General features: G+C 43.1%; 1 protein-coding gene across 1 annotated transcript in view; it reads right to left on the reverse strand.

Annotated features, from left to right (window-relative positions):
* The window catches only part of KDM5A (lysine demethylase 5A), a 96199-nt gene extending 87428 nt beyond the window's left edge, over window positions 1-8771 (reverse strand). Inside the window, exons 1-3 of the mRNA XM_007526242.2 lie at window positions 8183-8771; window positions 4977-5054; window positions 1310-1432 (exon numbers count right to left, since the gene is read on the reverse strand). Coding sequence (XP_007526304.1) covers window positions 1310-1432; window positions 4977-5054; window positions 8183-8347 — 366 coding nt within the window. The 5' untranslated portion in view covers window positions 8348-8771. The remainder of the gene's footprint in view (window positions 1-1309; window positions 1433-4976; window positions 5055-8182) is intronic.
* Between the last annotated feature and the right edge of the window lie 13342 nt (window positions 8772-22113).

Here is a 22113-nt window from a genome sequence, read left to right on the forward strand (position 1 = left end):
GGCTTTTGTCTATTGTTTTTGTTTGTTTGGTGTGTGTCCTGGGCTTCATGCATGTGCCATTTCACTGCTCTCAGCCACTCTTTCATTAAGAAAGAAACAGAGACAACATCACCAGAGTTTCCTGTTGCCACTGAACACCCTCCATGGGTGAGTTCATCTCTCTGGCCCCATTCTCTTAAGTGTTTAAACAAGTTGTCATTTACTAGTGGTATTCCACCCTTTTCACAAAAAAGGGATTAGACTTCTCAAGATTTTTAAGCAGTTTAGATGTCTGGTGTTAACATGCAACACTGCGCACAGGAACAATGCAATGTGATTTGTCATCAAATTAAACCTATTTCTCTCAACTGGAAAATTGCCAACACAAAGTTTCAACTTAGCATTTTGTAAAATTCCTTAGATATTCTGTCTTTATTGACAAATAAGAGAAGTCATATATTTTTACTACTTTAACAAAACATTTTCAAGGTAGTTATTATAAACTTGCAGGTCAGTTAAATCTATTTGTATTAGAATATAATGTTATATCAGTAAGTACACTATTTGTCTAAACTCTTCATCCTTAATTTTTAATTATTATTTAATTAGTAGTTTCCTCAGAAATGTTTTCTTTTTTTTTTTTTCTTCAAGAGAGACGCAGAGAGTATGAAAGTGACCACAGCACCAAAGCTTCCTTCCAAACAGCAGAGGCCAGGCTCAAAACTGGGTCTCACACGTGAAAACAGTGCACCACCTAAGTGAGCTATATTTCCTTAGCCCAAGTCTTTTCATTATTATTCAGTCTACTAGGAAACACTGGTCTCAGTTAACCACTAATTCTATTTAGAGATATTAATACAACTAGTAAGTACCACAACTGGAAATGTTTATTAACATTTAGTAACACCGTAGTATGACAAATTTTCTATTGAGAAGTAGAAAAAAAATGACAAGCTCAACACAGGATATTATACATTAATAAAGCAAGAGAAAATTAGCAGTTGAGGAAATAGCTCAGCAAGTAGAGTACAAACTTGGATCCTTGAAACCTTTGATTTGATGCCTACCTAGCACCACAGGTACTGGAACAAAGCACTGGCCTCTCTCAATAAATCTGAGTGAAATATTAAAATATTAATTTCAAAACAAATGCTGAAGTAGATTTAAAGATGACCTAAAGCTGTATCATTTCCAGTCAATCATGATTACAGTTCATTTTCAAATAAATCTTACAGAAAAAGCAATGTTTTCCATCAAGTTTATTTGAAATTTTAAATATCATAAATTAACTACCCTCTGCTATAATTCCTAAACCAAGTACAAACCTCACCTTGCTCAAAGCATATAGATCCAGTATTTTTCTTTCTACCACAGGAATCTTTAAAGTAGATCCTTGGAGTTCCCAAAATTTTGCTAGTTGATCCAAGAAATCCAGTCTCACTCTAGTCATTGCCTAAAGATATTAAAATATATTGACAGAAATCAGAAACAGAGTAAAAATGGATTTTATCTAACAAAGATATTTAAGGAATTTTTTTATCATTTCCAAATCCAACCCCTTAAAATATGTCATCAATAGAGGCAAAAAAATATACATATATACTAATATTCATGGAGGCAAAATCTACTCCATAATATGTAAGATTGTCATATTAGCAACCAAAGCAGTTTGTATAGAAATTGGCTTACCTTTAAGCTAACCACAAAAGTAGTAAGTCTGACCACTCTATTTCTACGCTTTTTATTTATTAATGAGAAAGAGAAGAGAAGAGAAGAAAGAACCAAACATGACTCTGGTACATGTACTGCTGGGGATCGAACTCAGGACCTCCTTGAGAGTCCATGCTTTATCCACTGCCCTACCTCCTGAACCTATCTCTAAGTTTTCTAATTAGTTTTCTCATCCACAGGTACAAGGCACTTAAGAAACATGGAAAGAGAGGGAGAACACAAAGTGAAACATGGACTAGGTATGTTGTATTGCCATAAAAAAAAATGAAAAAAAGAAAGAAAGAAAAGAACTCTGGGAGAGGAGGTGAAGAGAGTCTGAAGAGAACCTGGGGGTCCGAGTGCTTGATGATGACGAAGTATCTTAGTTGTGGGTGAGAATGTTCTGCAGAGGATTTTTAAAGAGATGAGAATTTGCACTCATGTGTCAACTGCAAATCATTAACCTCCCCCCAAAAAAATGATTTAATTTTTTATCTTTTATATTTATTTATTTTCCCTTTTGTTGTCTTTGTTTTTTATTGTTGTTATAGTTATCATTGTTGTTGTTACTGATGTCATCGTCGTTAGATAAGACAGAGAGAAATGGAGAGGAGGGGAAGGCAGAGGGGGAGAGAAAGATAAGACACCTGCAGACCTGCTTCACCGCCTGTGAAGTGACTCTCCTGCAGGTGGGGAGCCAGGGGCTTGAACTGGGATCCTTACGCCAGTCCTTGTGTTTAACCCGCCCAACTCACCAAAAAAAGAATTTTTTAAAAAAAAGTTTTAAAAAACTTAAAACTGAAATTTTGGGGGAGTTGGGCAGTAGCACAGTGGGTTAAGCACACATGGCACAAAGCGCAAGGACCAGCATAAGGATCCCAGTTTGAGCCCCCAGCTCCCTACCTGCAGGGGAGTCGCTTCACAGGCAGTGAAGCAGGTCTACAGGTGTCTATCTTTCTCTCCCCGTCTTCCCCTCCTCTCTCCATTTCTCTCTGTTCTATCCAACAATGACTACAACAATAAGACAACAAGGGCAACAAAAGGGAATAAATAAAATAAATATTTAAAAATAAATAAGAAACAAAATTGAAATTTTTGATAAAATTTTAAAAACTTTCTAACCCCCATAGGAGAATTCTCTAATATATTGTTTGTTTTTTTAATTTAGGGGGCTGGGTGGAGGTACACCCAGTTAATTGCACATCTCACCATGTACAAGTACCCAGGTTCAAGCCTCTGCTCCCCATATTCAGGGAGACTCTTTGTAATAGGTGAAGCAGGTCTACAGGTGTCTTTCTCTCCCCTTCTCATCTCCCCTCCCCCTCAATTTCTCTCTGTCCTAACAAAATAGAATTTAATTTTAAATGACTGCCAGGAACAGTCAATTTGTAGCGCTTGTACCGAGCCCCAGCGATGACCCCGGTGGCAATAAAAACATAATAATTAATGAGATGTTTTAGAATAAGCACTGGATAAAGTAAAAATTCTATATTGTGGGTCTCTAATGCTAAGCACTGAACATTTCCACTACAAAAATATAGCTAGTAATGGTTTCCCACAATCCCAGTTAACTGAAAAAACTCAAATAATTAAACAATTTTTTAAACACAGATTTTGATACGACAGAAAAAAACTAAAGGAAAGGGGAAAATAGAAAGGGAGAGAGAAGGGGCCAGGCTGTGGTGCTCCTGGCTAAGCACACACACACTAGAGTGCACAAGAACCACCTGCAGGGGGAAAGGGTCACAAGTGGTGAAACAGGGCTGCAAGTGTCTCTCTGTCTCTCTCCCCTCCCCTCTCAATTTCTGGCCATCTCTACCCAATAAATTTTAAAAAAAAAAAAATTTAAGTTTCTTCTTTAAAAAAAAAAATGTGGTCCAGGAGATGGCACAGTAGATAAAGCACTGGACTCTCAAGCATGAGGTTCTGAGTTCAATCCCCGGCAGCACATGTACCAGAGTGATATCTGGTTCTTTCTCTCTCTCTCTCTCTCTCTCTCCGATCTTTCTCATCAATAAATAAATATTTTTTTAAAAAAAGGGTGAATAGAGAAAAGAGAGAAATCTGCAGCACTGCTTCACCAATTGTGAAGCATCCCCCCCCCCCCCCGTAGGTGAGGAATGGGAGCTTTGGCCCCGGTCCTTGCATACTGTAATGCATGCATTCAATCATACCACCTAGTTCCAACACATTTTTTTTTGTTTTTTGCCTCCAGGGTTATTGCTGGGGCTCGGTGCCGGCACTGTGAATCCACTGCTCCTGAAGGCCACTTTTTTCCCCATTTTTGTTGCCCTTGTTGCTCTTGCTATTATGGTTATTGTTATTGATGTCATTGTTGTTGGATAGGACAGAAAGAAATTGATAGAGGCAGTGAAGACAGGGGGAAAAGAAAGTTAGACACCTGTGGTCCAGGAGGTGGTGCACTGGATAAAGCACTGGACTCTCAAGCATGAGATCCCAAGTTCAATCCCTGACAGCACATGTACCAGAGTGATGCCTGGCTCGTTCTCTCTCCTCCTATCTTTCTCATTAATAAATAAAAATCTTTAAAAAAAAAAAAGAAAAAGAAAGTTAGACACCTGCAAACCTGCCTCACTGCCTGTGAAGTGTTCCCCGCTGCAGGTGGGGATCCAGGGGCTAGAACCGGGATCCTTACACTGGTCTTTGCACTTTGCGCCATTATGCACTTACTGCCTACTGTACTACTACACTACTGCCTGACTCCCCCCAAACTTTTTTAATCAACAACTTCCTTCTGTTTAATCCCAATTAACTTTACCTACGAGTCCCTGTACATGTTCGGAGCCCCAGTGAAATCAGTGAGGCTCCAGGAAGTGACACAATAGATTAAATGTTGGGACTCTCAAACATGAAGTTTCAAGTTCAATTCCCAACATGTTATATGCCACATGATGCTCTGGTTCTGTCTCCTCACTCTCTAATAAATCTTTTTTTTTTTTTCCTTTTTTAATGATTAATGGACAAAGTAGCTCACCTGGAAAGTGTATCTGTTTTGCCATGTGCATGACCCAGGTTCAAACCAGGAGGAAATGGAAGAGAGAGGAAGAGGAAAAAGAAAGAAGGAAATGTTCTGGGAGGTAGTTCAGTGGATAATGCCTTCGACTTTCGAGCATGAGGTCCTGAGTTTGATCCCAGGCAGCACATGTACCAGAGTGATATCTGGTTCTTTCTCTCTCTCCTCCTATCTTCTTTGTGAATAAATAAATAAATAATTTTTGAAAAATGGAAGGAAGAAATCAGAGCAGAAATGGTGATATAATACTAACCTCTAGTTCATTCAGACGCTGGACCCTGGGAGTGAAATGAAAACTTTTTACTTCACAAGCAAATGGGGGCTGCCAATCCTAAAGTGAAAACAAATGAACAAAATTTACATACCGATTTATAAGCAAGAAATACATTATTCATGGCCTTAAAGGGATATAGTGTCACAAATTACGACATCAGGTCAACCTGTCTTTTTTTTTTTTAACTTTATTTTTTCCCTTTTGTTGCCCTTGTTGTTTATTGTCATTGTTGTTGTTATTGTTGTCATTGTTGTTGGATAGGACAGAGAGAAATGGAGAGAGGAGGGGAAGACAGAGAGAGGGAGAGAAAGATAGACATCTGCAGATGGGAGAGAAAGATAGACATCTGCAGATCTGCTTCACCGCCTATGAAGCGACTCCCCTGCAGGTGGGGAGCTGGGAGCTCAAACCAAGATCCTGATTTCAGTCAGTCCTTGTACTTTCTGCCATGTGCGCTTAACCAGCTGCACCACTGCCTGGTTCCCTGTCTTTTTTAAATGTATAGGTAGAAAAAGTGTAATGTTTCAGATAAATATTAATACTAATAAATGTTAATATCATTTATTTCCAAGTATCTACAATAAAATAATCTGTATATTAAAATTGCTTTTATCTATAAATCCTTCCTCAAATTTCATCAATTCATTCTTCACATCCCACAATTGTGCTTCCAATTATTCAAGTAAAATGCAATGAGTTCATGTATTACAGTATCTAATAAACATCCAAGTCAGTTAAAAAAAATTAAGAAAGCAACTAGGGAGGGAACATTCTAAGAGTTATTCTCCAGTTAGAATCCATCTTGAGTACTGCGTCTGAGTCACAGTAAGCTCAGCTACAATCTAAAAATAAGATTAGAAAATACGTTTTTTTGCCTCCAGGCTTGTCGCTGGTTGGCTTAGGTGCCTGCACTACAAATCCACTGCTCTTGAAGGCCTTTTTTTCCATTTTTTTTATTGGCTAGGACAGGGAGAAACTGAGATGGTAAAGGAAGATAGAGAGGGAGAGACAAAGACACCTGCAGACCTGCTTCACCACTTGTGAAGCAACCCCCCTGTAGATGGGGAGCCGGAGGGTTCTTGCGTTTCACACTATGTGCGTTTAATACAGTGAGCTACCACTCGGCCCCCTAAAACGTACTTTTTAAAATTACGCATATAACTCAATGCTTTGCAACCATGTGTAATATGACACAGCACTTTCTGGTCTGTTATATATTCTGTCCAAATCCCATCTCTAGCCATCCAAATATTGTAATAAAAAGAGGGGGTGGGAGTGATGTATCTAGCAGAAGGCACACATTAGCATGTGCAAGGCTGAAGCCCCCAATCCACATGAATGGTGAAGAAGGGCTGCAGGTGTCTTTCTCTCTCCCTATCTACCCCTTCCCTCTCAATTTCTGTCTCTGTCCAAAATATCTTTTTTTTTAATGGCTTTGAAAAGTAAGTAAGCAGAACCAGGTGGTGGTATGCCTAGCTGAGTGCAAATGTTACAGTGCATAAGGACTCAGGTTGGAGCCCCTGGTCCCCACCGGCTGGGGAAAAGCTTTGCAAGTGGTGAGCTAGGGGTACAGCTCTCACTCTTTATCAGCCAATACCCTCTCAATTTCTGACGGGCTCTATACAATTAATAAATAAAGATAATTTTTTTTTAAAAAGTAAGCCCAGCTGGGGAAACAGCATAATGGCTATGCAAGAAGATTCTCATGCCTGAGGCTCCAAGGTCCCTTTACCACCATCAGCCAGAGGTGAGCAGTGTTCTGGTGGCAAACGCTAGAAGAAGTGTTCTGGTAAAGAAAATACCAAGCAAACGTGTACAATAAGAAACATTATCAGATCAAAACTGTGTCCTAACCAAAATTAAATAGCATGTTTCAAATTAGGTAGTACATAACACCATCTGACCAGATCTAAATAACAGTAATTTAAAACATTAGAAGTAGTCAAAAAAAGTTTTAGCTGGAAAGTTAATCCAACAGTAATGAAACAAAATTTTTCTTCTAGACAAGGTTCAATCTCAGTAAAAACGATTCACAAAGAGAAGGCTTAATATTAAACATATTTTATGTATTTTTTAAAAAAGTCCAAGGGCTGAGGAGATTGCATAAAGGTTAGTGTTTCCTTTTTATAAATAAAATTTTTAAAAAAGAAAAAGACTTTAGTTCCTGAAACTCTGGGGTCCCGTTCAATCCCCAGCACTACCATATGCCAGAGCTGAGCAGTGCTCGGGTAAAAACTTATTACAATAAATATATACATGAAATAATAATAGTTATAATAATAAAGTAAAATCCAAGAGGAATCTTCAATAGGTGAAGTGAAGCTATTGCAAAGCACCTTTCGCCAGAGCAATTTCTAAGGTCTTACAACCCGGGTGGTTGGTCCCTGCGTAAAATCTACTGTGTCACTAGCCTAAGATCAAGCATCCAGACTCAGCACAGCAGTAAGATGACACCTGACCTACTAGGGCTTCAAAGGGAATCACAGTCTGCAGGTGCCCAAGCAGCTCCTCCTTTCTTTCTTTCCTCCCTTCTCCCTCTAGGAGCTTTTATAACCAACCATAACCAGGGCGCCGAGGACGGGAGCCAGGGCTGGGCGGGGCGCTGGGGTGGGGGTGGTGGGCTGGGGTCGCGCTAGGAGCTTGATTTTCCCGAGGGGAGGGAAGACCAGGGTGGGGGGGGTGCTGCTGAGGGAGCCTGAAGGGCTCGCAAACTTTTGCTGCGGCGCAGACGTCCCGCCAGACCTGCTAGAAAAACTGACTCGGGGCTCGCCGTTCCGCAGCGGCCTCCAGCCCGGGTGGGCGGCCGTGACCTTGAGCGAGCGCCCCGCCCCCGCGGCTGTAACCCCCCCCCCGCTCCTTAAGGGGGGGCCGCCCAGACCACCGGCCGCTGGCGATGCCACCTGCACAAAAGCAGCGGCTGTTAAGACCATCTCCGATGTGCGGCTTCCCGCCACCCGCGTCCACCGCCACGCCGCCAGAGCCCGCAGTTTTGCGAACAGATGCTGCTCCCTCTCCGGTGGTGGGGGGCGCCCCAGGGCGGCTTTTAAAGACCGTTTGGTGATACACACACGGAGCTCGGCCGCGGGACATGTAGCCCCGACTCAGGGGAGCGTCTGGGGAGCCGAGCGGGCAGTGTCCCCGGGGCCACCCCAGAACCGCGCACACAACCGGGCCGACTGAGATACCTTGGGCGGCCGGATTTTGCAGATGCCGGTTTTCTCCGCCAGAGGCCGGATGCGGCCAATGAAGCTGAGCGGGTCTGTGAACTCCTCCCAGCTGGGCTCGAACACCGGGCACTCTGGAGGCGGCACGAACTCCGCCGCGTAGCCGCCCGGCCCCGCGCCCGCCATGGCGATTCCCGGGAAACCCCGCGAGCCTCCGGCACAGGATGCCGGCCGAAGCCCACCGAGACCGCTCACGTCCCCTGACCGGGGCCGCGGCGCATCTTCTCGGGCGTGAGCAGATCAGCGCAGGGCGCCCGGCTGCGCTTCCTCCTCTGGTTTGTTATTGTTTCCTTCGGGGTTTTTCCTCTCAGCTCCAGAACTTCCGGAAGTCGCAGTGCTGTCAGATCCCTCCGCCGTGCGCCACGAGATCCATCCGCGGAGCCGTAGCGCCTCTATAAGCGACCTCCCTTTTCCCTTCCTATACCGGCCGTTCTAAGTCCTTCCTGTTCTCCTCGTCCGCGAACGCCCCGCAAAAGCCCGAGACTTGACGAGGCTCCCTGCGGTGGGCCGAGGTGGTCCACCCCGACCTAGCCTTCAGTAGAGCAGCGGTGAGCACTCGGATCTGAAGAGGGGACGTGCACTTCCGGCGCGGAGGAGTGTGTAATCTGCCGGGGGCAGAGGTTCTGTTTCCGGTGGGCGGGGCCAGAGCCCTTTTGTGTATAAATGGACTCGGAACCAGGCCGAGCATGGCTCAAGTCCAGCTCGCTGCTGGTCTAGTATCGCTTTTTGTAGTCTCCCTATTTGTCTATAGAGTCTCACGAGACAGCCTTTCCGTTCTCTCCTGTCACTCGCCTCTGGTTGTGGATGACACTCTTGGCCACTTTATGTCCGCGCCATCGGGTCCCCCCAGCCCTGCTGGCCGGCTTCCGCCTGCGTCCAGCCATTGCCTTCGACCTACAGGGAAACTATGGTTCGCGATCTTGTTTCCCCGCACAACTGACAACCCCAAATCATCTCAATTTTTCTTTGGCGCCACATGCTCCACAAGTTCTTAACTGCTTGTCCACAATCGCAGTGCTGCCATTCTTCATTTCCACTTCTCTCAAATCATGGAGGATAATGTAGGGACATTAAGCGAAAGGGACAAAGAGAAAGCAGATATGGTTGTTCTCACCATCAAGTTTTTATTGAATGGAAATCTTCCTTTATTTCTCATACGTCCTGGATCTTATGACTGAGGGCTTCCAGCCGAGACTTCTGCACTGAATTACAAGGCAGACATACAACCATCTTTGGAAAATTCCTTGATTAACTCAAAATACTTGTTCCCCCAGTTGTTGTTTGTTTTTTTTTTTTTTTCATTTTTTAATGCTTCTTTTTTACTCAGTTCCCTGAACCAGAAATCTAGAATAACTTTTAACTCTTGCTACTTCACTACCCATGCAAAAGCTATCACACACACACAAAAAAAAAAAAAACGTTAAATTTATCCATGTCTATTCCACCTTCATTACTGCTATGTTAATTTAAGCTCTTTCTCTCCGAAGTATGACAACTCAGTTCCAGGCCTCTCTCTAAACCCTCTCTACTCAGTTACAAATAATTCTGTAAAATCCAGAATTCGTCTTACCATTCATTTTTCATCTTCAAAATCAATAACTCCAAACTACAGTAACATTTTCTGCTTTACTTGCGAATTAGACTTCTTATGTTTCTCCATGTACTACACAAAATTCTCTAGTTATTTTATCCCCCGTATTTGAAAAAGACAAAGAAATGGGAGTCGTGGGGTGGTGGAGAGAGACACCTGCTGCAGTGCTCTCATTTCTGAAGCTTCTCTGCAAGTGGGTACCTAGGAGTTGAACCTGGCTCCTGAGGCATTATAATGTGTATACTGAGTACATCACCCAGCCCCAATGTTTGTTCTTAAATGTGATATCTCCCTTGTCTTCTAGTCTCACATAAGCTGTTTCCTCTATCTGAAAAGCATGTCTACTCTCTTGACTGCACTGCCAACTTCATACTAAATTTTCAGACTCAATTTTGAGTTATTCTCTCTTGAGCTTCTAAAATATCACTTCCTCTGGAGAACTTTCCCTAACTTTCAACTTGTTTAGTCAATAGCAACCTATACTTGTTCACCAGACTTTTTGGAAGTACTGGTCTTGGGGGTCAAGCAGTAGTGTGGCAGGTTACATGCACGTGGTGCAAAGCACAAGGACCATCAGAAGGATCTGGTTGGAGCACCGGCCCCCCCCCACCTGCAGGGGAGTTGCTTCACAGGCAACTCACTGGTGTCTTGTCTTTCTCTCCCCCTCTCTATCTTCCCCTCCCCTCTCCATTTCTCTCTGTCCTATCCAACAACGATGACATCAATAACAATAATAACTACAACAATAAAAAACAAGAGCAACAATAGGGAAAATAAATAAATATTTTTTTTTAAAAAAAAGAGAAAGAGTGGTACGGGAGGTGGCGCAGTGGATAAAGCATTGGACTCTCAAGCATGAGGTCCTGAGTTCAATCCCCGGCAGCACATGTACCCGAAAGATGTCTGGTTCTTTCTCTCTCTCCTCCTATCTTTCTCATTAATAAATAATTTTTTTAAAAAAGAAAGAAAGAAAGTACTGGTCTTAGGTCTTACTGCCTTACTGTCTTTCTTCCTCACTCAGTAAGCTGTATGAAGGTGGAATGGGGGCTGTTTTATTGACCACTGGGGCCCAGCTACAACATAGTCTTCATCAATCATGTTTACTGCTTTATCATGGGCATTCTGAAGCAAAATTGGCGTTGTTGTTGTTGTTAAAACAGGAACATGTATAATGAAGACAACAACTACTGCTGCAGGTCAGTACCCCTGCGAGGGGTTGTGCTCAGGCACCAAGGGTTTTACCACCATATCCATGCAAATATCAACAGTGAAAAAGGAAAATAACATTTTCCTATTCAGCTAGATTGGGGAAAGAGAACTATCAAGAGACAGAGAGAGACTGCAACATTGTTTTATCATCTGTGGAACTTCCTTGGTACCTTGGTGGTTCTCCCACATCATAATGGGATTCAATCCCAGTTCTGCGTTCTTAGTAAAACTGCTCTGTGTTCTACCACATGATATCCCATAGCCCATGCTACTAGGCTTTCATAAAATGTGATAAAATGCTATCTTTGGGGGCTTTTTTGCCTGACAGGGCTTTGTGCCTGCACTATCCCATCTTTATTCTTTTTCCTGAACTTCCAATTTCAAATAGAGACAGGGAAAGAGAGACATAGAGGGAGGAAGGGGCAGAGACAGAGAGACAATACAATACCATTCCACCATTCCTGAAGCTTCCCTTAGTACAGGTGTTCCTGTGTGGTACTAGGGACTGAAACTGGGTCTTTAAGGATGGCAAATGGTGCACTGGGCCAAGTGAGTATCTCCCATGCCCTTCATACATATTTAACTGTAACAAGGACAGGCAAGGAAGCTCATCTGAATAGCGTCATGTTTGTCACTCAAGTTCAAGCCCGGCCCCTACTGCACTGGAGGAAGCTTCTGTGCTGTGTTGTCTTTCAGTCTCTGTCTCTCTTGAAAAATAATAATAAATAAATGTCATCTTAAAGCTCTAGAGGCCCAGCAACAACCAAACAAATACATAAATAAACAAACATTATAAGAACTGTGGTGTGGTTAACAAACCTTATTCATATCAACCAAAATAACAATGGTATATTCTGTGTCTGGTGATTAGTGAGTATATACAATAAGTTTTACAATTCAGAAACATTTCCCTATAGTCCTCACCCAGTGTTAAATTTCAGTATCACTTTAAAGCAGTGCTTCTTTGGGCAGGAAGGCAACATACAAAAGATTTTCATGCCTGAGGCTCCAAGGTCCCAAATTCAATCTCTAGCACCAATGTAAGTCAGAGCTAAGCAGTGCTCCAATGGGGGTAAAAAAAAATCAGACAAAAAAATACTTCTTCACCAGGAACAGTGGAGTAATCATGTTAGCACTGAGGCCTCAGCAATAATCCCAGTGGCAAAAATAAATACATGTAAAAACCCAATTTTTGTGTGCCTCCAGGGTTATTGGGGCCCTAGGTGCCTGCACCATGAATCCACTGCTCCTGGCAGCCATCTTTTCCAATGTTGTTGGATATATAGAGAGAGAATTTAAGAGGGGGGAGAAGGCAGAGAAGGGGAGAGAAGGACACCTGCAGACCTGCTTCACTGTTCACCCTACAGGTGAGGAGCCAGGGGCTCGAACCGGGATTTTTGACTGGGTCCTTATGCTTCGTGTTATGTGTGTTTAACCCGGTGTACTACCTCCTGGCCACAAAAATCCAATTAAAAAAAAAAGTTGTGTAGTGGAACAGTAGATAAAGTGTTGTACCTACAAGCATGAGTTCTTGAGTTGGATTTTTGGTATTCAACATGCAACAATGGTACTATGTTTCTCTCCCTCTCTAATAAATAGTAAAATAGTGCTGCTTTTTCTTTTTCTTTTTTTTCCAAAGGGTTTATCACTGGAGCTCTGTGCATGCATGACTGCACTGTTTTTTCTTTGTTTTGTTTTTTTGACAGGATAAATTGAGGTAGAGAGGTGAGAAAAAGAGGCAGGGAGAAGGAAAGATACCTGCAGCACTGCTCAACTGCTCCTGAAATAGGTCCCCAGCAGGTGGAAACTGAGGACACTGCCCAGCATCAAAATTACTGAAAAGGTGTCTGACAGTTGCAAAGCCACAGCACATACAAGCACAAACACCTACCTCTTTAGGTCATTTGCTGACCAGAGTTGTTGAATGATATAAGCCTGACACTTACAAGTTACCCCCAAACTCATGAAATGCAGATTTGTGGGGTGGGAAGACAGCATAATGGCTACACAAAATGACACTCCTGTCTGAGGCCCCAATGTCCCTGGTTAACTCCTCAGCTCTACCAACAGCAAGAGCTTAGTGGTGCTCTGATAAAAAATAAAATAGTAAGTAAAAAAATTTTAATCTTTATTTATTGGATAAAGACAGACAGAAATTGAGAGGAGGGAGAAGAGAGAAAGAAAGACAGACACATGCAGCACAGCTTCACCACTTGTGAAGCTTTCCCCCTGCAGGTGGGGACCAGGATCTGAACCTGGGTCCTTGCACATTGTAACATCTGTGTTCAACCAGGGGTCTCACTACCCGGCCCCAGATAGTAAGTAAATTAATAATAATTTTTAAAAAAGGATTAAGGAGATAGCATAATGGATACACAAAAAGATTTCCTCGTACCTGAGTCTCTGATGATCTGAGCTCCCAGGTTCAGCCCTCTGCACCACTATAACCCAAAGCTGAACAATACTCCAGTTAAAAAAGAAAAACAAAAGGGCTGGACGGTGGCACACAGGGTTAAGCACACATAGCACAAAGCACAAAGATTCTGGTTCAAGCCCCCGGTTCTCCACCTGCAGGGGCATCACTTCACAAGCAGTGAAGCAGGTCTACAGGTGTCTAGCTTTCTCTTCACTCTCTATCTTCCCCTCTCCTCTCAATTTCTCTCTGTTCTATTAAAAAAAAAAAACTGAAAAAAATGGCCTTCAGGAGCAGTGGATTTGTAATACACACACTGAACCCCAGCAATAACCCTGGAGACAAGAAAAAAGAAGAAAAAAAATAAATAAATAACTGACCCTATGTTTTTGATGTTGAATTGATTCCTACATATGTTCCTTATATTTTGTTTTGTTTTTCCTTGTTTTTTGTTTGTTTGTTTCCTCCAGGGTCATCACTGGGGCTTGATGCCACCACTATGAACCCACTGCTCCTGGAGGCCATTTTTGCGATTTTTTTTTTTTATGTAAGACAGAAAGAAATTCAGAGGGCCCCATAGGATCTTGCCCTCAACATGGATCAATAATGGTAGAGAATGTTCCATCCTCTGAAAGGAGGATGGACAACATACTCTATGCTACACCTGAGGAAGATGAATCGATATTGGGGCAGCTTGGAATATTCCTACTCATGCCCATAGAATGTGAGCTCAGATCTACAGGGATGCAGAGGTCATACATAGGCTCCTAAGCTGAATATGGGCCCCAGATGACATCAAATCAATGGGGTTTACAGTCAACGATATTTATACCCAGGCAATAACTTGGATCCACCTGCATATCAGATTTCAGGCTCAGGGGGAAAAAAAAAGAAAGAAAAAACTAGTATAGCCACAGGCCCTTTGTAATATAACTAAAATATGCCTACTAGCTATCTACAAAATGGAGTACCCCCAACTCTTCATCTGCACTATTCCAGCCTTTAAGTCCATGATTGGTCAACAATTTGTTTGTCTTTGTATGTTAACTTTCTTTTCAACTACCAGGTTCCAGATGATCATATGATGCCAACCAGACTTCCCTGGACAGACAACCCCACCAGTGTGTCCTGGAGACCCACTTCCCCAGAGCCCTTCCCCACTAGGGAAAGAGAGAGACAGGCTGGGAGTATGGATCGACCTGTCAACACCCATGTTCAGCAGGGAAGCAATTACAGAAGCCAGACCTTCCACCTTCTGCATCCCACAATGATCTTGGTTCCATATTCCCAGAGGGTTAAAGAATAAGAAAGCTATCAGCGGAGGGGATGGGATACAGAGTTCTGGTGGTAGGAATTGTGTGGAGTTGTACCCCTCTTATCCTATGGTTTAGTCAATGTTTCCTCTTTATAAATACAAAATTCAAATATATATATATATATATATATATATAGAGAGAGAGAGAGAGAGAGAGAGAGAGAGAAAATACAAGCAATGTACTGAAAATAAAAAAAGAAAGAAATTGAGAGGGAAAGGGGAGACAGAGAGGGAGAGAGACAAAGCGATACCTACAGACCTGCTCCACCGCTTGTAAAGCAACCCCCACCCCCGCAGGTGGGGGAGCCGAGGGCTGAAACCCGGATCCTTGCACAGGTCCTTGTGCTTCATACTATGTACATGTAACCGGGACCTCCACAAGTCCCTTGTTTTTCCCCCTCCAGATTTATTACTGGGGCTCAGTGCCTGCACTACAAATCCACTGCTCCTGGAAGCCATTTTTTCCCCTTTTGTTGCCCTTGTTGTTGTAGCCTTGTTGTGGTTATTATTGTTGTTGTTGATGTCTTTCATTGTTGGATAGGACAGAGGGAAATGGAGGAGGGGAAGACAGAGAGGGGGAGAGAAAGATAGACACCTGCAGACCTGCTTCACCGCCTGTGAAGCAACTCCCCTTCAGGTGGGGGGGGGGGGTTTTCCAAGCGGGATCCTTATGCCGGTCCTTGTACTTTGCGCCACGTGCGCTTAACCCAGGCCCTACCACCCGATACCCCCCCACCCACACACACACACAACTCCCTTTTAAGCCTTCTTTATTAGTGTTTTTCCCTTCATTTTTAAATTTCTGGTTAATAGTAGGTTACGGGATTGTAAAATTACAGTGTACAGTTCCACACCACACCACAACCACCACCAGAGTTCTGTAATGTTTGACCAGACAGTACATCTCAGTTTGTTTGCAAAGTTCAGTAACTCCTTTATATTCTATATTTTATTTTATTACTTTTTAATTTCTTGTTTATTTTTATCTGATTTGATAAGACAGAAATTGAGAGGGTTGGGGAAGATAGGGAGAGAAACAGAAAGGCACGTCCAGCACAGCTTCACTGCTTGTGAAGTTTCCCTTTTATTTACTTATTTATTTACTTATTTATTTTCCCTTTTGTTGTCCTTGTTATTTTTTATTGTTGTTTTAGTTATTATTGTTGTTGTTGATGTCATTGTTTTTAGATAGGACAGAGAGAAATGGAGAGAGGAGGGGAAGACAGAGGGGGAGAGAAAGCAGACCTGCTTCCCCTGCAGGTGGGGAAGCTTCCCTTTTATAAGTGGGGTGGTAGGGGTTGAACCTGGATCCTTGCTTAACCGGGTGCACCCCCCCATCTATCCTGCACTTTGTAACTGCAAACAAAGCATTTATAACATATTATTAATAAATTGGGTTTCAAGCACAGAGACAACCCCCAAATGGTAATACCCTACTTAAAAAGAAGTGAATTCCAGGTGTCAGGCTGTAGCACACACGGCGAGAAGCACAAGCACCGGAGCAGGAATCCGGTTCAAGCCCCTGCCCCCCCCCACCTGCAGGAGGGTTGCTTCACAAGCAGTGAAGCAGGTCTGCAGGTGTCTATCTTTCTCTCTCCTCTGTCTTCCCCTCCTCTCTCCATTTCTTTCTGTCCTATCCAAAAACAATGACAGCAACAATAATAATAGTGATAATGACGACAATAAACAAGGGCAACGGGGGAAAAAATAGCCTCTAGGAGCAGTGGATTCGTAGTGTAGGCACCAAGCCCAGCAATAACCCTGGAGGCAAAAAAATAACTAAATAAACATTTTTTAAAAAGTGAATTCCAGCACCTTGGGAAGTGGTACAGTGATTAAAGCCTTGGACTCTCGAGCATGTGGTCCTGGGTTCAATCCCTGCTATCATATGTGCCAGAGTGATGCTCTGGGTCTGTCTGTTTCTCTCTAATAGGTAATTATATTTAGAAGGTTATTCTGGTTCTCTGGGAGGTTGTACAGCAATAGAGCACAAGATGTACAAGCAAGAGGTCCTGAGTTTGATCCCTGACAAAAATCAAAGTGATGTTCTTCTCTCTCTATTAAATAAATTGCTCCTTTTAAAAAAGATAACTCCATAGCTGGGGAAATGACTCAACTAGTAGAGCATTAGATTTCCACGCCTGAGGTTCCCAGTTTGATATCCAGCACTACATGGACCAGAGTGGTGCTGTGGTGCTCTGGTTTCTCTAGCTTTCTCACTCTCGCTCTTTCCATTGTGGGAATCTCAACTCTCCTATGTAATAAATTATATATATATATATTTTTTTTTTTTTTTTTTTACTAGAGCACGGCTCAGCTCTGGCTTATGGTGGTGCAGGGGATTGAACCTGGGACTTGGGAGCCTCAGGCATGAAAGTCTGTTTGCATAACAATTTTGCTATCTACCCCTGCCCAAAATAAATCTTTTAAAAACTAAGTAGGCACCCTGGGATGTGGCTCAAGTGGATAAACCATTGAACTCTCAACTATGAGGTCCCATGTTCACTCCTTAACATTGCATATGCCAGAGTGATGCTCTGGCTCTCTCTCTTCCCCCTCTCATCCCATCTCTCTCATAAATAAATGAATCTTTTAAAAATAAGGATATTTACTTATTTATTTACTTATTTTGCTTCTAGGGGTATCGCTGGGGCTCAGTGACTGCACTACGAATCCACTGATCCTGGAGGTTATTTTTCCCATTTTGTTGCCCTTGTGGCTGTTATTGTTGTTATAGCTGTTGTTGCTGTTGTTGGATAGAATAGAGAGAAATTGGGAGTTGTGCGGTAGTGCGGTGGGTTAAGCTCACATGGCACGAAGCGCAAGGACCAGCTTAAGGATCCTGGTTGGAGCCTCTGGCTCCCCACCTGCAGGGGAGTCGCTTCACAGGCAGTGAAGCAGGTCTGCACGTGTCTATCTTTCTCTTCCCTCTCTGTCTCCCCCTCCTCTCTCCATTTCTCTCTGTCCTATCCAACAACAATGGCATCAATAACAACAGTAATAACTACAACAATAAAACAAGGACAACAAAAGGGAAAAAAATAAATAAATAATATTTTAAAAAGAAAAGTGTTATATTAAAAAAAAAAGAACAGAGAGAAATTGAGAGAGGAGAGAAAGATAAACACTTCAGACCTGTTTCACCTCTTGCAAAGCGACCTCCCTGCAGGTAGGGAGCTGGGGACTCCAACCAATATCCTTAGGCCAGTCCTTGCACTTTGCGCCACATGCATTTAACACACTGTGCTACCTACCGCCCAGAACCCCCTAAGAAATATTTTTAATGAATTAAAAGATAATCACATTACCTTTTTTTTTTTTTTTGACAGAGCACTATTCAGTTTTGGCTTGCGGTTCAGTGGATTGAACCTGGGACTTCAGGGCCTCAAGCATGAGAGTCTCTTTGCATTATCATTTTGCTATCTATCCCCACCTGATAATTACATTTCCAATGTGAGGGAAAAGCTGCACAAGCAAGCTTGAAAGTTCCTTATGTGTGTGTGTGTGTGTGTGTGTGTAGCTTTTTATTTATTTATTTATTCCCTTTTGTTGCCCTTGCTTTTTATTGTTGTAGTTATTATTGATGTCGTTGTTGTTGGATAGGACAGAGAGAAATGGAGAGAGGAGGGGAAGATACAGAAGGGGAGAGAAAGACACCTGCAGACCTGCTTCACCACTTGAGAAGCAACGCCCCTACAGGTGGGGAGCCGGGGGCTCCAACTGGGATCTTTAAACCAGTCCTTATGCTTTGCGCCACATGCGCTTAGCACGCTGTGCTACCGCCCGACTCCCCTGTTTCACTTTTATAAAAAGTAACTTTCTTTTTTTTTTTTGGTTATTTATTTATTTATTCCCTTTTGTTGCCCTTGTTTTATTGTTGTAGTTATTATTGTTGTTACTGATGTCGTTGTTGTTGGATAAGACAGAGAGAAATGGAGAGAGGATGGGAAGATAGAGAAGGGGAGAGAAAGATAGACACCTGCAGACCTGCTTCACCACCTGTGAAGCGATGCCCCTGCGGGTGGGGATCCGGGGGCTCTAACCCGGATTCTTCCGCTTGCGCCACCTGCACTTAACCTGCTGCGCTACCGCCCGACTCCCGTAACCTTTTTTTTTTATAGCTATTCTTTTTTTTCTTTTTTATTTATTCCCTTTTGTTGCCCTTGTTGTTGTTTTTTGTTGTAGTTATTATTGTTGTTGTTGTTGATGTCGTTGTTGGAAAGGAGAGAAATGGAGAGAGGAGGGGAAGACAGAGAGGGGGAGAGAAAGATAAGACACCTGCAGACCTGCTTCACCGCTTGTGAAGTGACTCCCCTGCAGGTGGGAAGCCAGGGGCTCGAACTGGGATCCTTATGCCGGTCCTTGCGCTTCGTGCCATGTGCGCTTAACCTGCTGCGCTACCACCCTACTCCCAAAATGTAACTTTCAATAAAACTTTGATCCAAATGCTAGCAATTTCAGAAAAGAATTTGGGTGGGAAGGAAGAAAGTTATCTTGTTTACGGATGACAGCCAATTTCTTTTCCACAACCTTCAGCAGACATGCAATTTAAACAGACACCACCACTGTCAGGCTTCAGAGAATTGCCCTGGACTGAACAACAAATTCTTGCTACAGGCAATGGAAAAAAAAAATGGCCTTCAGGAGCAGTGGATTCATAGTGCAGGCACCCAGCCCCAGCGGTAACTCTGGAGTCAAAACAAGAAAAAATCTTGCTGCAGCTCTGTTTTTTTTTTTTCTTCCCTTTTTTTCTGGTTTTTTAAAAAATTTTATTTCTTTATTGGGGAATTAATGTTTTACATTCAACAGTAAATACAATAGTTTGTACATGCATAACATTCCCCAGTTTCCCATCTGTGTTTTTTTTATTATTTTAGTTTTTTAAGAGAGATGCAGACACACACACACACACACACACACACACACACACACACACACACACACAGAGAGAGAGAAACACCAGAGCACTGCTCAGCTCTGGTTTATGGTTTATGAGCACTGCTCAGCTCTGGTTCAATCTGGGGGATTGAACCTGGGATTTAGGAGCCTCAGGCATGAGAATCTGTTTGCATAACCATTATGCCATCTCCCCTGCCCGCAGCTCTGTGTTTAAACATCAGGTCAAGGATTTTCCTAAAACTATCCTACTCCCCTACCCCAAATTCCTATAATAGCACATACTCCCCCCAACCCACCAATATCTGCAACTACTTGGAAATTTCTAGGGAACATTTAAAAATATTTCTGTATTTATTTTATTAACATGGGGTGCAATGGAGAACCAGATTATTATTCTGGCACATTCAGTGCTGGGGAATGAATTTAGGACTTGCACATAAATCTGTCATTGTCACTTCATACTATATACCTCCACCCAGGCTACGTAAACACAATGTTTTCTTTTTTTCTTTTTTTTTCTTTTTTTGTCTCCAGGGGTTCAGTGCCTGCACTACGAATCCACTGCTCCTGGAGGCCATTTTTTTCCTTTTGTTGCCCTTGTTGTTACTATTATTGTTGTTATTGCTGTCGTTGTTGTTGGATAGGACAGAGAGAAATGGAGAGAGGAGGAGAAGACAGAGAGGGGAAGAGAAAGACAGACACCTGCAGACCTGCTTCACCGCTTGTGAAGCGACCCCTGGGCAGGTGGGGAGCCAGCGGCTCGAACCGGTTCCTTATGCTGGTCTTTGCGCTTCGCGCCACTTGCGCTTAACCCACTGCGCTACTGCTCGATCCCCTTTTCTTTCTTTTCTTTTCTCTCCTCTCCTCTCCTCTCCTCTCCACTCCTCTCCTCTCCTCTCCTCTCCTCTCCTCTCCTCTCCTCTCCTCTCCTCTCCTCTCCTCTCCTCTCCTCTCCTCTTCCCTTCTTTTCTTTTCTTTTTTTTTTCTACAGGGTTATTGCTGGGGCTCCTGCCTGCACTATGATGAAGGCTATTTTTTCCCTTTCATTGCCCTTGTTGTTTATCGTTGTTATTGTTATTATTGCTGTCGTTGTCGTTGGATAGGACAGAAAGAAATGGAGAGAGGATGGGAAGACCGAGAGGGGCAGAAAAGAGACCTGCAGATCTGCTTCACTGCCTGTGAAGTGACCCCTCTGCAGGTGGGGAGCCGGGGATTCAAATCGGGATCCTTACACTTGCCCTTGCGCTTTGCGATATGTGCGTTTAACTAGCTGCGGTACAACCTAGACCCCACGTTTTCTTTTCATTTTTAAAGATTTACCCATTGGGTAGAGGGTAGATAGGATAATGGTTATGCAAACGGCCTCTCATGCCTGAAGCTCCGAAGTCCCAGGTTCAATCCCCCACACCACCAAGATTTATCCATTTATTAATAATAAGAAGAGGAAGCAGAGCATTACTCTGGCACATGTGATACAAGGGCATCATGTTAATAGGTCCAGTGTTTGTTTGATACACTGCACCACTATCTGGATTGCAAATTCAGGGTTCCCCCAACACACATACCCTCTCTCTCTCTCTCTCTCTCCATTCTCTCTCTTTTTCAATTTTTAAAAATCTTTATTATGGGTAGTTGGGCGGTAGCGCAGCGGCTTAAGTGCAGGTGGTGAAGCGCAAGGATTGGTGTAAGGATCCCGATTTGAGTCCCCGGCTCCCCACCTGCAGGGGCGAGACTTCACAGGTGGTGAAGCAGGTCTGCAGTTGTCTATCTTTCTCTCCCCTTCTCTGTCTTCCCCTCCTCTCTCCATTTCTCTCTGTCCTATCAACAATGATGACATCAATAGCAACAACAATAATAACTACAGCAATAAAACAAAGGCAATAAAAGGGAATAAATAAGTAAAATCTTTATTATGATATATATAGTGAGAAATAGGGAGAGAGAGAGAGAGACAGAGAGAGAGGGACCTGCAGCACCACTTCACCACTCATGAAGCTTTCCCCCAGCAGGTGCAGACTGGGGGCTGCCTGGCCCCTCTTTCTCTCTTGCTTCCTTCCTTTCTTTCCTACTTTCTACCTCCCTACCCTTCCTTCCTTCCTTCCTTCCTTTTTTTTTTTTTTCCTGTCAGAGCTCTGTTCAGCTCTGGACTATTCTGGTGCTAGGAGTTGAATGTGGACTTCCATAGCCTCTTGGCATGAAATTCTGTTGTGATACTCCTGGTGCTATCTTCCAGGCCAATTGAAATTTGTGGGCATAATCTTAATTCCTTATCCCCACCTTTTAAGAATCAGTGGCAAAGATTTGAAACCACCATAACTGATAGTTCACTTAGAGTTAGAGGCCCTGACTAAATTTGTCTCAAGGACAAATGCAGTGCTTCATTGACTGGCTGCCATAGGATAGGCAGGCATACAAGCTCAGCACTCAGTCCTCTCTACCCAGTCCTCTCTACAGAAAAGAAACCT

The sequence above is a fragment of the Erinaceus europaeus genome, chromosome 4 (genome assembly GCF_950295315.1).
Source record: "Erinaceus europaeus chromosome 4, mEriEur2.1, whole genome shotgun sequence".
Classification (NCBI taxonomy): domain Eukaryota; kingdom Metazoa; phylum Chordata; class Mammalia; order Eulipotyphla; family Erinaceidae; genus Erinaceus; species Erinaceus europaeus.